The 17,063-nt window shown below is 37.1% G+C and overlaps 1 protein-coding gene across 3 annotated transcripts; it reads right to left on the bottom strand.

Moving 5' to 3' along the window:
- Nucleotides 1-151: 151 nt before the first annotated feature.
- Nucleotides 152-16,977, bottom strand: LOC134474784 (protein Daple-like). 3 transcript variants are annotated; one of them, XM_063243452.1, is made up of 3 exons: nucleotides 14,007-16,977; nucleotides 12,054-12,183; nucleotides 152-2,698 (listed from the first exon to the last, which is right to left on the bottom strand). In XM_063243452.1, exon 1 carries the CDS (start codon nucleotides 16,773-16,775, stop codon nucleotides 14,154-14,156), a length of 2,622 nt encoding a protein of 873 aa, XP_063099522.1. In that variant the 5' UTR covers nucleotides 16,776-16,977; the 3' UTR covers nucleotides 152-2,698; nucleotides 12,054-12,183; nucleotides 14,007-14,153. The 3 variants fall into 3 exon arrangements, with proteins under 3 accessions (XP_063099522.1, XP_063099523.1, XP_063099524.1); XM_063243453.1 differs by having other exon boundaries at nucleotides 152-2,695; XM_063243454.1 differs by lacking the exon at nucleotides 12,054-12,183.
- Nucleotides 16,978-17,063: the final 86 nt, after the last annotated feature.

Raw genomic sequence — 17,063 nt, 5'->3', positions numbered from 1 at the left:
AACTCCTTTGTCATTAATCCAGGCCCGATGTGCCCATGAGTTGCCCCCTCTGCTAGAACTTACTGACAGTGGCTGTTTATTTGGAAATCTTTCCCTTTGAAGTCAGTGGTATGCTATTATATTCATTAACTGAAAATAAAGGAAAACCTAATTGCATGGCTTGGATTTTTATTTTTTAGAACAGCTTGAAGGTCTTGAATAAACATTAAGAAGTAGTGAGGTCACACACAGTAGTACAGAGGTCACGCCCAGCAGTACAGGGTAGGGCATATGTTACAAACAGGGAGGTGCTAGCTTTCCTTGTGACCTGGAAAGCTCTCTGCTGCAAGAAAGTTTCCCTCTGTGTGCAGTCACTTGCAGGGGCCACTGCAGAGGAGGCACCTGTATTGGACTGAGGGTGATGATGCTACCAACATCTCCTCTCTGCCACATGAGACTTGCCCTGCTTTGCAGGTGGTGTCCCCATGAAGTTGGGGCTATATTCACACTGTGAATTGAGGAATGCTACTGGTTTCCTTGTGCCTCAGGTTATGTGACAAGAGGCACCTTTGAGGCCTTTGAGGCTTCCAAGACTTCATCGTGAGTCTGGTGTAATTTCAATCCTGAGGATGGGAAGCAGTTGGCGTCAGGATACCGCTGGCCTCTGAGAACACAGAGAGTGACCTGGGAGAGGCCCATGCCTGCTGAACCTGACCTGGTAGTGGAGAGGTCTATGTGGAGAGGAGGCACAACAGCCAGCGTGTCTCTTTATGGACACTGCTCCTGCCATACAGAGCTGCAGCTTATGTGGAAAGAGCAGGACTGTGGCATGTGCATGTCACCCAGCTGATGGATGACAGTTTAATAATCACCTTATCAATATACAACCTGTCCCACCTGTGGTTGCTCTTTCCTGGCAATCACTGCTCTTTTTCAAGGACAGTATCAGGCACAGCTGAATCATTGCTAAGAACAGGAGAAGACTGTCCCACCTTTTCAGTGGCATGTTTTTTTCTAATGGAAAAATATTTTATTCAGTAGGAACCCAGAAAAAATCAGGAGAAGCTATTCTAATTTCAGATAAAGTGGATTTCAAGGCAAAACTGATCGAAAGACCAAGAAGCTCACTACATATTGGTTAAGGAAATAATAAAACAGATAAACAGATAAACATATATGCATCAAATATTAGTGCACTCAACTTTTTAAAAATTTTAAAGAACGACTAAACAAAACAGAAAATAGGTAGAAATACTACATATATTCAGAGAGAAAAAAACCAGTAAGAAATCACTAGTTGATGTTTACATATTGTTGTTTTACAAATAGTTGTTCAAGATATAAAAATGGAACATGTAAAGTAGGAATTCAAACAGCAAGACTGCAAACAGTTCTGTTCAACTGTCCAACAAAACTTAGTAACACTGTTGTCAGTCCTATACACTTAAACATCCATATCTTCATTTATGTTTAGATTAAACTAAAGCAGATTAAAATCATTCTGAACAAAGAATAATAGTATTGCTGGATTTCACATCATGACACTCCGGGATCAGCACTGGGTACTGTAGTGTCTTTTTTTTAAAAAATTTAATTTAAAGAAAGACTGAACAAAACAGAAAATGCATAGAAATAATACATAATGTCAAAGAAAAAAACCAGAAATCACTAATTGATTACAGATTGTCTTCTTACAAATAGTTATTCAAGATATTAAAGTGGATCATATAAAATGGGGATTCAAACAGTGAGATTGCAACCAGTTCTGTTCAACTATCCAACAAAAACTTAGAAATATGGTTATCAATCCTATACACTTAAACATACATGCAGGTATCCATATCTTCAATTATGTTGAGATTGAATAAACCCAAGCAGGCTAATATCACTCTGAACAAAGAATAGTACTATTGCTGGGTGTCACATTATGACACTCCGGGATCAGCACTGGGTATTTTAGGGTCTCTTTTTCTTCAAAGTATCTGTTCATTTCATTATGTGTCATAAGATCAGTTCTCGTAAACTGTTTATAGATTCTACACATGTATGAGTCTTAACATGTATTTCTATCCTTTCTATATTAGAGGGAGAAACAAAACAAAGCAAAACAAAACATATTCCTATAAACACATGGAAAGAAAAAGACATAAGACCGTTGTACAATGAGTTCTACTATAGTTCCTGTGTTGTCTCTTGTTATATCCAATAGAATTGGCTATATCATCACACATAGTATAATTGAATATATAAGCATATAATAAAAACACAACATTGTATATAGTATAGAACTTCAGAAACCGGCAGTTATCAAACCAGAATGTGCATTGTAGAGTCTTGTTATCTTCAGTGTAGTTGCCTATACTCTCAGACTTGATACTATCAATTGGATCAGTTTTGAGTAAAACCTTCTGTGCCTCATTTCTGTTATGTTCTTTTTTTGCCATCAGTTATCTGCTTATTTCTTTATTCTGTTTTCTGCTCCATGCATTGAGGCCTCTCTGCCACTGTTCCTGGAATCCGAGTACTTTTTTCTGTCTCTAGAATGCCCTGCAGTATTCTCTGTAGAATTGGATTGGTGGTTGCGAATTTTCCAAGTTCCTCTTTGTTTTGGAAGCATCTTGTTTTTCCATTAATTTCTAGAGAGAGTTTAGCAGGGTATATCAATCTGGGATGGAGGTTATTTTCTTTCAGGGCTTGGAATATTTCGCTCCAGGCTCTTCTTTATTTTTATTTTTTAAAATTTGTTTAAAAGGAAAAAAAAAACAAGACAAAACAGTGTAAGAGTACAAGTAATACAGGACTACAAAAAAAAAAAAACAGTAAGAAATCACCAGTTAATAGATTACACATTGTCATCTTAGAAACAGTTGCTCAAGTCACAGGATTAAAGCATACAAAGTGGACATTCAAACAGTGAGGCTGCAAACTGTTGTGTTCCATGATCCAACATCAGTAATATGGTCATCTATCTAACACACATAAATACACTTGCAGTTGTATCCTTTAGAGCACTTTTTTTTCTCTCTCTTTTTTTACAACATTTTACACATTTTGGGTTTTATTACTCCCACAGTTCTTATTACTCTCCTTTTGGAAGAAAACAAAACCAAATATGGCAAAACAAAGCAGTCAGTCAAAACCAAGGATAGACATAGTACATGATGTAAAAACAGACTACACGGTTATCAACAATGGTTACCATAATGTCACCTGCTTCCCTAAAAAGAATTGCCTATATCATTAGGTATAATTAATTTGAACAAAACAGTAGAGAACAAGACTAATAAAACCTAAACATTGTAAACATTACAGGACTTAAAAAAAAATAATAGTCAAACCAGAATGGGCATCATAGTCAATTTTATTGCCTTCAAAGTAGTTGCCTATACTCTCAAACCTGTTACTATCAAACAGAGGGGAACAGAGTCTGATGAGTCAAAACAAGATAGTGGGAGTAATACAGGACTTTAAATCAAGTTAATAGGAAATCAAAAAAGTTGCTATAATACATCCTGCTAATTTTTTATTTTCCCCTTAATTAAAAAAAATAAAACAATAAAAATAAATAAATAATTTTTTAATGAATGAGGGGGAGATTGAGATAAAAGAGGACATAGCAAAATAACAATACAGGTGAAAGCAACCTACTGCTTCACCACCAAATAATCTGACTTAATAGTAGTTACCATAGTGTCTTTTTCCTTGAAATATTTGAATATAACTTCGTATACTATAGCATCAGACATATCAAAACAGTGTGAAACCATTCAAGTGAATGAAAGTATTACAGGGTATTTAGAACCAGCTAACAGAAAATGAACAATGGTTTCTATATTATCTCTTTGCCTATAAAAATTTTTGTTTATACTATCACATATAATAAAATCCAGTAAGATACAACATGATAAAACCAATGGAGACAGAAGAGCAACAGTTTGGTGGGACATCAAAACAAGATGATATTAAATCAGCACTAGTTATTATGATGTCTTATTTTCAAAATAGCTGTTCATTTCATCACAGGCAATAATATCAAGCAGCCCAGAATAAAGCCATTCCAGTTAATGAGTGAAAGTTTTATAAGGCTTCAAGGCCACACAATGAGGAATTATGATTACCACATACTTTTATATATTTGAATCATTTCTTATATTATTCACACATGTGAGATTGATTTATTTCACTTATGAGTATGGTCTCAAGCTGCGCCCATTTATTGATAAATATCTCAATGTGATCCCTCTTTATAGATGAGTAGTACTCCTTATATAGAAGTGTTGTGGAGTACCACAACTTTTTTATCGATCCCTCAGTTGATGGGCACTTGGGTTGTTTCCAAATCTGGCGATTACAAATTATGCTGCTATAAACATAGGTGCACATATATCACTGTGGTATGATGCTTTCAGTTCTTCTGGGAATATGCCTAGAAGTGGAATAGCTGGAACAATTGGGACTTCCAATCCCAGCTTTTTGAGAAATCTCTAGACTGACCTCCACAAAGGTTGTACCAGTCTACACTCTCACCAAAATACACAGAGCATCTTGATGGACCCTATCTCCTGATCTATTCTGCCTGTGTTTCTTTTCATTATTGTATCAATGCTATCTATTTTAGAGATTACAGCCAACCTTCTCTGCCTCATTTCTGCTATGCTGTTTTTCTGCCATTGGTTCTCTACTTTTCCCCTTCATTCCACTATCTGCCCCATCATTGAGAACAAATTTAAATAAATGCAAAAGGGTTGAAATTATCCCTTGCATGCTATCGGACCATAGCACTATGAAATTAGAAATTAATGATAAAAGATACTGCAAAAATCCCACAAACACATGGAAACTGAATAACACACTCTTGAGTAATCAATGGGTCACAGAGGAAATTAAAGGAGAAATTATACAATACCTGCAAACAAATGAAAACACAAATACAACTTACTGGAATCTGTGGGATGCAATGAAAGCTGTCCTCAGAGGAAAGTTTATTGCACTGAGTTCCCACATCAGAAAAACAGAAAAAATACAAATAAATAACCTTATGTTACACCTCAAACATCTAGAAAAAGAACAGCAAGTCAAGCCCAAAGCCAAAAGAGAAGACATTATTAAAATCAGCAGAAATCAATGCACTAGAGACTAAAAAAGCAATCAAAAAAAAAATCAATGAATCAAAGAGTTGGTTCTTTGAAAGAATAAATAAAATCGATAAGCCCCTAGCCAACCTTATTAAAAAAAAGGGAAGAAAAAGCTCAAATTCATGCAATAAGGAATGAAAGAGGCGAAATTACTACAGACGCTATAGAAATACAAAAGATCGTCAACACTTATTTCAAAAACCTCTACTCTTAAAGGTTTGATAACACAGAGGAAATAAAAAGATTCCTAGAAGCATACAAACTCCCAAAGCTAGGTCATGAAGATGTAAAACTACTGAGTAACCCAATTTATATTAATGAAATTGAAAACGTAATTAAATCTTTACCTACAAAGAAGAGCCCAGGCCCAGACGGATTCACTGAAGAATTCTACAAGAAATACAAAAAAGACCTAATGCCAACACTCCTCAAACTCTTCAATGAAATTGAAAGGGAAGCAATCCTTCCTAAATCGTTCCTAGAAGCAAATATTACTCTAGTACCAAAACCAGAGAAGGACCCAACTGAAAAAGAAAACTACAGACCAATCTCCCTCATGAACACAGAGGCAAAAATCCTTAATAAAATATTGACAAATAGGATGCAGCAAATCATCAAGAAGATCATAAACCATGACCAAGTGGGATGCATCCCAGGCATGCAGGGATTGTCCAATATATGTAAGTCAATAAATGTAATACACCATATTAATAGAGTCAAAAGTAAGAATCACATCATTTCTGTAGATGCAGAAAAAGCTTTTGATAAGGTCCAACATTCATTTATGATAAGAACCTTGCAGAAAATTGGAATAGATGATCTTTACCTCAATATAATTAAGGGCATCTATGACAAACCAACAGGCAATATCATATTAAATGGCCAGAAATTGAAGGCCTTTACTTTAAAATCAGGCACAAGACAAGGATGTCCCTTATCACCGCTCCTATTTAATATAGTACTGGAAATATTGGCCAGAGCAATTAGACAAGAGAGAAATAAAAGGCGTTAAGATAGGAAAAGAAGTTAAATTATCATTATTTGCAGATGATATGATACTCTATATAGAAGATCCCCAAAACTCCATTGAAAGACTCCTAGATATAATAAATAAATTCAGTAATGTAGCTGGATACAGAATCAATACTCAAAAATGAATAGCATTCCTATACACTAACAACAAAATCACAGACAGAGAAATAAGGGAGGCCACACCCTTCACACTAGCAACCAAAAAATGAGATACTTATGAATTACTCTCACAAAAGAAGTGAAAGACCTATACAGGGAAAATTATAATACACTGAAAGATGAAATTGAAGACGATGTCAGAAAATGGAAAGACATCCCTTGCTCATGGATAGGAAGAATAAATATTGTGAAAATGGCCATTCTCCCAAAACTGTTATACAGATTCAATGCAATCCCGATAAAAATACCATCAACATACTTCATAAATCTAGAGAATTCCCTCCTAAAATTGATCTGAAGCGAGAAGAGACCTAGAATAGCAAGGACAGTTCTAAGGAGCAAAAGCAAGGCAGGAGGTATCACAATCCCTGACTTGAAGTTATACTACAAAGCAACTAGTAAAATCAACATGGTACTGGAACCAAAACAGAGCCAAAGATCAGTAGAATAGATTAGAAGATACAACCACAACTACAAACACTCAACCACCTTATCTTTGATAAAGGGGCCAAACATGTTGACTGGAAGGACAACAGCCTCTTTATTTAATAAATGGTATTGGAAAAACTGGCTCTCCATATGTCAAAAACTAAAACTAGACCCATGCCTATCACCATGCACTAAAATAAAATCTAAATGGATCAAAGATCTAAATATTAAAACAGAAACACTGAATCTATTGGAAGACAAATTGGGTAAAAACCTTGAAGACATAGGAGTAGGTAGAGAATTCACAAACAGGACTCAAACCGCACGGGAAATACTTCCCAGAGTCAATAATTGGGATTGCCTCTTATTAAAAAGTTTCTGCACGTCAAAAGAAATCTCCAGCATAGTGAAAAGAAAACCCACAAACTGGGAAAAAAATCTTAGTGAACTGCCCCTCAGGCAAAGGACTTCTGTCTAAAACATATAAAGAATTAGAAAGAATCAGACCCCCAAAATTCAAAGATCCAATCAAAAAATGGGCATCTGAGATGAATGAACAATTTTAAGATGAAGAAATGCAAATGGCAAATAAGTAGATGAAAAAATGTTCACCATCACTGGTCATTAGAGAAACGCAGATTAAAACAACACTGATGTTTCATCTCACTCCTGAAAGAATGGCCAAGATCAAGAAAACCACCAACAACAAATGCTGGAGAGGCTGTGGGGAAAAAGGAACTCTCCTGCACTCTTGGTGGGAGTGTAGACTAGTACAACCATTGTGGAGGTCAGTCTGGAGATTTCTCAGAAATCTGGGACTGGAAGCCTCATTTGACTCAGCTATTCCACTTCTAGGCATATTCCCAGAAGAACTGAAGGCATCATACCACAGTGATATATGTCAACCCATGTTTATAGCTGCACAATTTGTAATAGCCAGATCTTGGAAATAACCTAAGTGTCCATCAACTGAGGAATGGATAAAAAAATTGTGGTGTTTTTATGCAATGGAGTACTACTCAGCTATAAAGAATGATCACATTGAGATATTTATAAATAAATGGACGCAGCTTGAGACCATACTCATAAATGAAATAAATCAAACTCGCATGTATTAATACCAAATAGTTTCCCTAGTATAAGAAATGATAAGAATACATAAAAGTATGTGGTAATTATGATATTGGTTTGAAGCCATATGATATTTTCATTCATTAATTGCAAAGGTTTTAACCTGGGTTGTTCAATTTTAGTATCTTTTTAAAAATAGCAAGAGGCACAATGGTAACCATTTTTGATCACCTGATATTCTATTTTTGCATCATGTACTATGCCCATCCTCTTGTTCTAACCGACTCTGTTTTGTTTAGTTATGTTAGGTTTCATTCTCTTCAAAAAAAGTAATAAGAACTGTGGGAGTAAAAAAACCCAAAAAGTGCAATTGTTATTGTAAAAAAGAGAGGAAAGGAAGGTGGTCTAAGGGATATAACTGCATGTATGTTTGAGGTGTAGAATGGAAAACCATATTACTAAGCTTTTGTTGGATCATTGAATGGAACTGTCTGCAATCTCACTGTATGAATGTGCACTTTATGTGCTTTAATTTTATAATTTGGACAACTGTTTCTAAGATGACAATGTATAACCTATTAACTAGTGATTTCTTACTGTATATTTTTTTCTAGAAATTCTGTATTATTTGTACCCTGTTACTGCTTTGTTTTTTTTTTTTTTTTGTTTGTTTGTTTCCTTTCTTTTTTCTCTTTAAATAAAAAAAAAACATTATAGCTGGTTTGTAAAGTGTACTGGTTTTAGGACATGTTTTTTACAATATTCTATTAGATAACATGTAAGTCAACCTTTGTCTTGTTTCTACTGACTAGTGTGTGCTAAAAGTGATGTCTTGTGGCTTCCCAAACTAGGCGAAGAATGCTGTCTCACACTGTTGACCAGATGCGGAGGAAGACACTTAGAGCACCTGCCTGTCTCGGATATGGTTCCAGCCCATGGCCACCACACTCAGACCCATCAGTGAACCAGCCCTCGATATTCCAGATCTGCAGCCTCCAGCTTGCACCAATGAGCTTAGGGGAGCAGAGACATGTTGTCCTCACCAAGCTGCTCTCAAGCCCTAGCGTTGGGCAGAAGATAAATACTGTCTTAAACTACTAAATTGGGGGTAATTTACTACAATCCAGCATAAGTTTCATGTACAAGGAGGGGAAAAAAAGAAGTTTTTAAAAACAGACAAGAAGAGGGCTGGGGATTTAGCTCAGCGGCATAAGTGCCTGCCTTGCAAGCAGGCAGTCATGAGTTCAATTCCCGGTACCGATAAAAAGGAAAAGAAAAAGAAAAAAAAAAAAAAAAAAACAGACAAGAAGAAAAAAAATTAATCAGAAATTAGCCCCCTAGTAGGTTCTCACAAATAATGAGGCTCATTTATCAATAACAGTGCTAATATGATCAGCTTGAATAGAAGATAAATGTTGAGATGACTGAGGAAGAAGGCTTTCTAAAGTTCCTTTCAGTTGTAGGTTATTACTAGGAGGAAAACTGGTTTCTTTGGACTTTCTGATCAGTTAGGAGACATGAAAGAATGGAAAGCACATGAAAAATAATAGTTGAAAAGCAACAAAATTATTTGGTTTAATACTCAAAATCAGATATAAAGATTTCAACTACTGGGTTCTAAAACAGGTACTTCTGTATGCTTAGTAATTTGGTATTAAAACTTTATTTTCCTTTCTTTAATGAGGAAAAAGGAACACTGTGGAGCAATTTTTAATCTCAGAAGTACAACAAATGTAGTGTCCTTAGAAAGGGAAGAAAAGAAATACAGCTTTTCTTTAACCTGTTCAAGTGTGTTCACATGCAGAAGACCATATAACAACATTTCCCCATGGGATACAAATAGGCTTTGGAATTTTAAATTCATATCACTACTTTGACTACTATCTGTCTTTGTCAAACTGCCTGAACACTGCTTGATTTTTATGAACTATACTCTTGAAAAATTATTCTTGGGCTGAACTGTTTAATCCATGAGCCCTGTAATGACTGGTAATGGTTGCAGTGGCTGATACACTGTTTTAACTTGAGAAATTTAGACATTTAAGGAAGTGACTCAACAGAAGCTCCATGTCCTCACTGTGTAAACATGCTCATCCTGTACAAGAGGGCACGGAGATGGTGTGAATGCTATACCCACTCTCGGGAGTGGTAGTCTGATTACAATACAAGGGAGGGAAAGAGGCTTACTCTTTATTCTTTGGCTCAATGAAGCTCTTGCTGTCTCCTGTCAAGTGGAACTCTTGCCCCTTTGCCATGTCACTCTGTCCTTGAGCCAGATGATTATGGACTGAACCCTCCACAAACTCTGAGATAAATGAATCTTTCCTCCCTGAATTATTAGGGTTGAGTATTTTGTCTCAGAAATAAGAGAAAAGTAAACAACATGTTTATTGAAGGATAAAGCAAGGTTAGGCATCTCTGCTTATGGGAAAGGAGATATGTGTATGCATGAAACTGTGGTTTCTGGCATGTAGAATCTGTGCCCCCAAAAAATCAGCCCCAGTGTGGTACACATGAACCAATAGCAGGGCAAATGAGGATGGGACTGTGAACTGTAAGGTGACAGTTGGCTCAATTTCTAAAGAAAAAGGCTATCCCCTTCTAGCTTCATTTCCCCCCTCCTAGTTGTTAACAATCTAGAGATAACTGTGAATGACAAAGAGTTAATGAAACATGCAGTGAATAGCATTCTGAGTTAGCAGATGCTCTGCCAAGATGGAGGAATGGGAGATACGAAGGATGCCCTGGATGGAAGATGAAAAGTTTGCATGGAGAAAAGGACAGCAATGGGCTCTGCTTTGTCAGCCTGACTTCCCTTCATGTCATGGAGTCAGCAAGACATGAACTGGCCAGTGTCCTACAGAAAGAAAAATATCTCCATAGGAGTAAAGACAAAGTAGTCCTACCACAAGAACTGACACTTACAGGGTCCAACAGGACTAGAAAGTGAAGTGGTAAGCCACGGAGTGACAGAAAATATCTGACAATCGTGTATCTGATAAAGGATTTATATTTTGGATATATAAAGGACTCAAAAAGCAGAAAAGATAACCCAAAGCTGAGCATGGTGGCATACACCTGGAATCCCTCCAAAGGCTGAGGCCAGATGTTTTTCAGGACTTCAAGGAAAGCCTGAGCTACACAGTAAGACCCTGTCTCAAAAAAAAGGAAAAGGGAAAAGGTAACTCAAACTGAAAATGCAGAAATAACTGAAGTATACATTTGTCCAATGAAGATACACAAATGTCAATCGGCTTGTGAAAACACATATGCCCAACACCACGCCCTTACTCACCAATAGGGAAGTTGCATTATAAAAGTAAAATGCAAATGCAAGGGAAAGTCACAATCAGATTTCACTTCATTTGCATGGAATCTTTCAACCAAAAAGAATAAAAACTCTTGGCAAGGATACAGAGATGCTGTAACTCTCATACAATGCTGGAAGAAGGTGAAATGGTGCAATAAGTTTGGAAAATGGACCGGCACTGCTAGTTTCTCCAAAGGTTAAGCACAGAGAGTTACCACATGACTCCACACAGAAGCCAAGAGAAATGAAAGCAGGCACACACAAAATGCTGTACATGTATTTGCACAGCAGTATGAATAACTGTTGAAATGGAAACTACTGCAAGTCCATCAACTGCTTGATGAATTAAAAATACACACAAGAGGACATTACTTAGAAGAGAAAATAAAGTACAGATACCTACAAAATGAATGAATCTTGAGAACCTGCTAAGTGAAAGAAGGCAGTCCCAAAAGAAGCCAGGACACATATTGAGTATTTTGATACAAAATGTCCAGAAGAACACAATCTACAAAGTATATCACTGGTTCTTTAACAGTGAGCCAGGAAAGAGGTAGGCAATGGTTGAAAGGTCTGAATTTTCTTTTTAGAATGAAAGAATTTCCTGAAATTGGGGTGATGACTCTGAATATACTGAATGCAACCAAATTGCACATTTTAAATGACTGAATTTCAACCTACGTAAACTATTTTAATAAAGATGCAACCAACATCCCAAAATTCATTTCATACACATGATTTGAGGTTATGTGATGGTCTGTATGTTGGCTTTGTATCATTGGCCAGGGCTTAAAACAACAAGATACCCTTTGAATTGAAAAGGAGTGATTATATCAAATAAAAGTCAAAAAATATCCTTCCCTTCACTGATTAAAATGCAATGATGTATAGTTCCCCAAACTAAGTAGTTATTGTTCCCAAAACTACTAAGAAATTACCTTGTAGATTAGCCTGGTATTTGGAATATTCACTTCAAGTGCACTGGAATTTGTATCTCCATGGAAATAAAGGTCTCCACTTCTGTGCTCATCTAACTTTGTTTCTTTTCTTTTAACAAGTTTCTTATATCTGCAAGAATGTACAGAGTGAAATTTGAAGTTTTACCTCTTGAAACAGATATTATATTCTAACATGAAAATAAGTTTAGAAATTACTATTCTCTTTCATTTGTTTCAATCTAACAGTATTTGAAAGCATTGACAGAAATATAATCTTAGATAAATAATATGCAGTAAAAGTTTATGCTGTATATGTGACAGTAAAGAGCTAATACTGTAACCATGCACAAGATTCATATAATTACTATCCTCTTTGGTATGTTAACATAATACACTAACTTATTCATCTTAGCTAAAGCCCAGAGATCAGAAACCAAAATGAAGAAAAATATACTTACATGTATTTGAATGTTAAAGATTTTAAAAACATAATTAGGTATCTGTTAACCATGGTGAACAAGAAAAGAAAGAGCACACAAAACTCTGAAGGTGGGCTGGAGGTGCAGCTCAGTGGTAGAGTATGTGTCCAGCATGTGCAAATATATAGGTTCAGTCTCAAACAAAGAACAAAAGGAAAGCAAAGCAAAGAGAAGAAAAGAAAATATTGAGATTATTGGAAACAGAAAAAGACAAGAAACATCATCTTTGAAATCTGAGTTGAAGAGGAAAAGAAGCAGTTTAGGAGAAAGGAAATCAACAGAGGAATAATAGGTAGTCTGAAAGTGTGTTTTAGGAACAAATTTCAGTCTTTGGTACAACCATGCTGACAAAATGCAGGAGGTACAAAACTGGAAAGACAGACAGTTAAGGAGATGCAAATATTGGCTTGAATCATAACAGCCTCAAGCTCTCCATTAACCAATGGTAACCAGCCATAATGGGGGCTTCAAGACACTGGAAAACACTTTTTATTCATTTTTAAACCATTTTATTCTTTTTTCTGGTAGAATCATTTGCATCTGCAAGGCATACATATTTTTGTGTGCAGGAGACTTTACAATCACCCCCTTCTATCCTGCAGGTTCTGTTTTCAGGAATTCAGTCAACAGTAGACTGAAAATACTCAGGAAAAGAACTGCATCTGTACTCAACACATACTAATTTTTTTGTCATTACTCCTTGAATGACACAGCAAGGACTCACATAACATTTACCTTCTATTAAGTGTTAATAATCTATCAATGACTTAAAACATAGGAGGATTCAGTAGAGTATATGCAAATGCTATGCAATTATGTAAAAGAGACATGAGTATCCAAGGAGATTGATATCTAAAGAGGTCCTGGGACCAATACTGGGGGGTGATTGTATAGTATTTACACACACACACAGACACACAAACACACACATATGTATATTTGTATAATATATAATCTTGAATGAAGGCACACACACGATAGGTGGACAGAAGCTTAGTAACACATATACTGCATGCACACATGGGATTACTCATGGAAGAGAAATGTAGTTGTTGACAGATTTTATAGCTAAAAGAGAAAGAGGTACACAGAAAATATGAGACAAATGAAGATTAATGTTAGTGTTATTAAAGAATGACATAGGCTGTTAAACACAAAAATATATTTTAATGCTAGCTGGAAGGATATTACCAAAAGAAGGTAAGAGAGAAAAAAACCCTCAAATAAAAATTCAAGTAGATAAAAAGAGTGAACTTCATATTATTTCCAAGCACTCTCATGTGTTTGAAACCACTAGAGTAAATAACATATGGCATTCACAAAACAGATTATGCTGTGGGTCACTAAGGTAAAATTTAAAATATACTAATTTGTGTATTGATTAAACTGCAAATAATAAATTCACAATTAGTTTAGTAAAGTTAGTGAAACCATTCATGACTGGTTGGTAAGGTTTGACATATGAAAATCTTACCCTGCTAGCTCTGATTCCAGCTCATGAATTTTCTTCTTGACTTGACCCGAAGCACATTCCAGCTCATGAATTTTCTTCTTGACTTGACGCGAAGCACATTCCAGCTCATGAATTTTCTTCTTGACTTGACCCGAAGCACATTCCAGCTCACGAATTTTCTTCTTGACTCGAAGCACATTCCAGCTCACGAATTTTCTTGACTTGACCCGAAGCACATTCCAGCTCACGAATTTTCTTCTTGACTTGACCCGAAGCACATTCCAGCTCACGAATTTTCTTCTTGACTTGACCCGAAGCACATTCCAGCTCACGAATTTTCTTCTTGACTTGACCCGAAGCACATTCCAGCTTACGAATTTTCTTCTTGACTTGACCCGAAGCACATTCCAGCTCACGAATTTTCTTCTTGACTTGACCCGAAACACATTCCAGCTCACGAATTTTCTTCTTGACTTGACCCGAAGCACATTCCAGCTCACGAATTTTCTTCTTGACTTGACCCGAAGCACATTCCAGCTCACGAATTTTCTTCTTGACTTGACCCGAAGCACATTCCAGCTCACGAATTTTCTTCTTGACTTGACCCGAAGCACATTCCAGCTCACGAATTTTCTTCTTGTCTTGACCCGAAGCACATTCCAGCTCATGAATTTTCTCCTTGACTTGACCCGAAGCACATTCCAGCTCATGAATTTTCTTCTTGACTTGACCCGAAGCACATTCCAGCTCATGAATTTTCTTCTTGACTTGACCCGAAGCACATTCCAGCTCATGAATTTTCTTCTTGACTTGACCCGAAGCACATTCCAGCTCATGAATTTTCTGCTTGTCTTGACCCGAAGCACATTCCAGCTCATGAATTTTCTGCTTGTCTTGACCCGAAGCACATTCCAGCTCATGAATTTTCTTCTTGACTGGACCCGAAGCACATTCCAGCTCATGAATTTTCTTCTTGACTTGACCCGAAGCACATTTCAGCTCATGAATTTTCTTCTTGACTTGACCCGAAGCACATTCCAGCTCATGAATTTTCTTCTTGACTTGACCCGAAGCACATTCCAGCTCATGAATTTTCTTCTTGTCTTGACCCGAAGCACATTCCAGCTCCTGAAATTTCTTCTTCTCTTGACCCGAAGCACATTCCAGCTCATGAATTTTCTTCTTGTCTTGACCCGAAGCACATTCCAGCTCATGAATTTTCTTCTTGACTGGACCGGAAGCACATTCCAGCTCATGAATTTTCTTCTTGACTTGACCCGAAGCACATTCCAGCTCATGAATTTTCTTCTTGACTTGAACCAAAGCACATTGCAGCTCATGAATTTTCTTCTTGTCTTGATGCGAAGTACATTCCAGCTCATGAATTTTCTTCTTGACTTGACCCGAAGCACATTCCAGCTCATGAATTTTCTTCTTGACTTGACCCGAAGCACATTCCAGCTCATGAATTTTCTTCTTGTGTTGACCCGAAGCACATTCCAGCTCATGAATTTTCTTCTTGACTTGACCCAAAGCACATTCCAGCTCATGAATTTTCTTCTTGTCTTCACCCGAAGCACATTCCAGCTCATGAATTTTCTTCTTGACTTGACCCGAAGCACATTCCAGCTCACGAATTTTCTTCTTGACTCCAAGCACATTCCAGCTCACGAATTTTCTTGACTTGACCCGAAGCACATTCCAGCTCACGAATTTTCTTCTTGACTTGACCCGAAGCACATTCCAGCTAACGAATTTTCTTCTTGACTTGACCCGAAGCACATTCCAGCTCACGAATTTTCTTCTTGACTTGACCCGAAGCACATTCCAGCTTACGAATTTTCTTCTTGACTTGACCCGAAGCACATTCCAGCTAACGAATTTTCTTCTTGACTTGACCCGAAGCACATTCCAGCTCATGAATTTTCTTCTTGACTTGACCCGAAGCACATTCCAGCTCATGAATTTTCTTCTTGTCTTGACCCGAAGCACATTCCAGCTCATGAATTTTCTTCTTGTCTTGACCCGAAGCACATTCCAGCTCATGAATTTTCTCCTTGACTTGACCCGAAGCACATTCCAGCTCATGAATTTTCTCCTTGACTTGACCCGAAGCACATTCCAGCTCATGAATTTTCTTCTTGACTTGACCCGAAGCACATTCCAGCTCATGAATTTTCTTCTTGACTTGACCCGAAGCACATTCCAGCTCATGAATTTTCTTCTTGACTTGACCCGAAGCACATTCCAGCTCATGAATTTTCTTCTTGACTTGACCCGAAGCACATTCCAGCTCATGAATTTTCTTCTTGACTTGACCCAAAGCACATTCCAGCTCATGAATTTTCTTCTTGATTTGACCCGAAGCACATTCCAGCTCATGAATTTTCTTCTTGACTTGACCCGAAGCACATTACAGCTCATGAATTTTCTTCTTGTCTTGACCCGAAGCACATTACAGCTCATGAATTTTCTTCTTGACTGGACCCGAAGCACATTCCAGCTCATGAATTTTCTTCTTGACTTGACCCGAAGCACATTCCAGCTAACGAATTTTCTTCTTGACTTGACCCGAAGCACATTCCAGCTCACGAATTTTCTTCTTGTCTTGACCCGAAGCACATTCCAGCTCATGAATTTTCTTCTTGACTTGACCCGAAGCACATTCCAGCTCATGAATTTTCTTCTTGACTTGACCCGAAGCACATTCCAGCTCATGAATTTTCTTCTTGACTTGACCCGAAGCACATTCCAGCTCATGAATTTTCTTCGACTTGACCCGAAGCACATTCCAGCTCATGAATTTTCTTCTTGACTTGACCCAAAGCACATTCCAGCTCATGAATTTTCTTCTTGACTTGACCCGAAGCACATTCCAGCTCATGAATTTTCTTCTTGACTTGACCCGAAGCACATTCCAGCTCATGAATTTTCTTCTTGTCTTGACGCGAAGCACATTCCAGCTCATGAATTTTCTTCTTGTCTTGACCCGAAGCACATTACAGCTCATGAATTTTCTTCTTGACTGGACCCGAAGCACATTACAGCTCATGAATTTTCTTCTTGACTTGACCCGAA

This window comes from Cavia porcellus, unplaced genomic scaffold, assembly GCF_034190915.1.
Source record: "Cavia porcellus strain 051 isolate PalLab524CR breed Dunkin Hartley unplaced genomic scaffold, mCavPor4.1 scaffold_38, whole genome shotgun sequence".
Lineage (NCBI taxonomy): Eukaryota > Metazoa > Chordata > Mammalia > Rodentia > Caviidae > Cavia > Cavia porcellus.
This window is presented reverse-complemented; position numbering and strand designations above follow the sequence as displayed.

What these genes read in the sequence shown, in the direction of transcription:
- LOC134474784 (XM_063243452.1), bottom strand. Translation starts at nt 16,775, where the DNA reads ATGTGCTTCGGGTCAAGTCGAAGAAAATTCATGAGCTGGAATGTGCTT.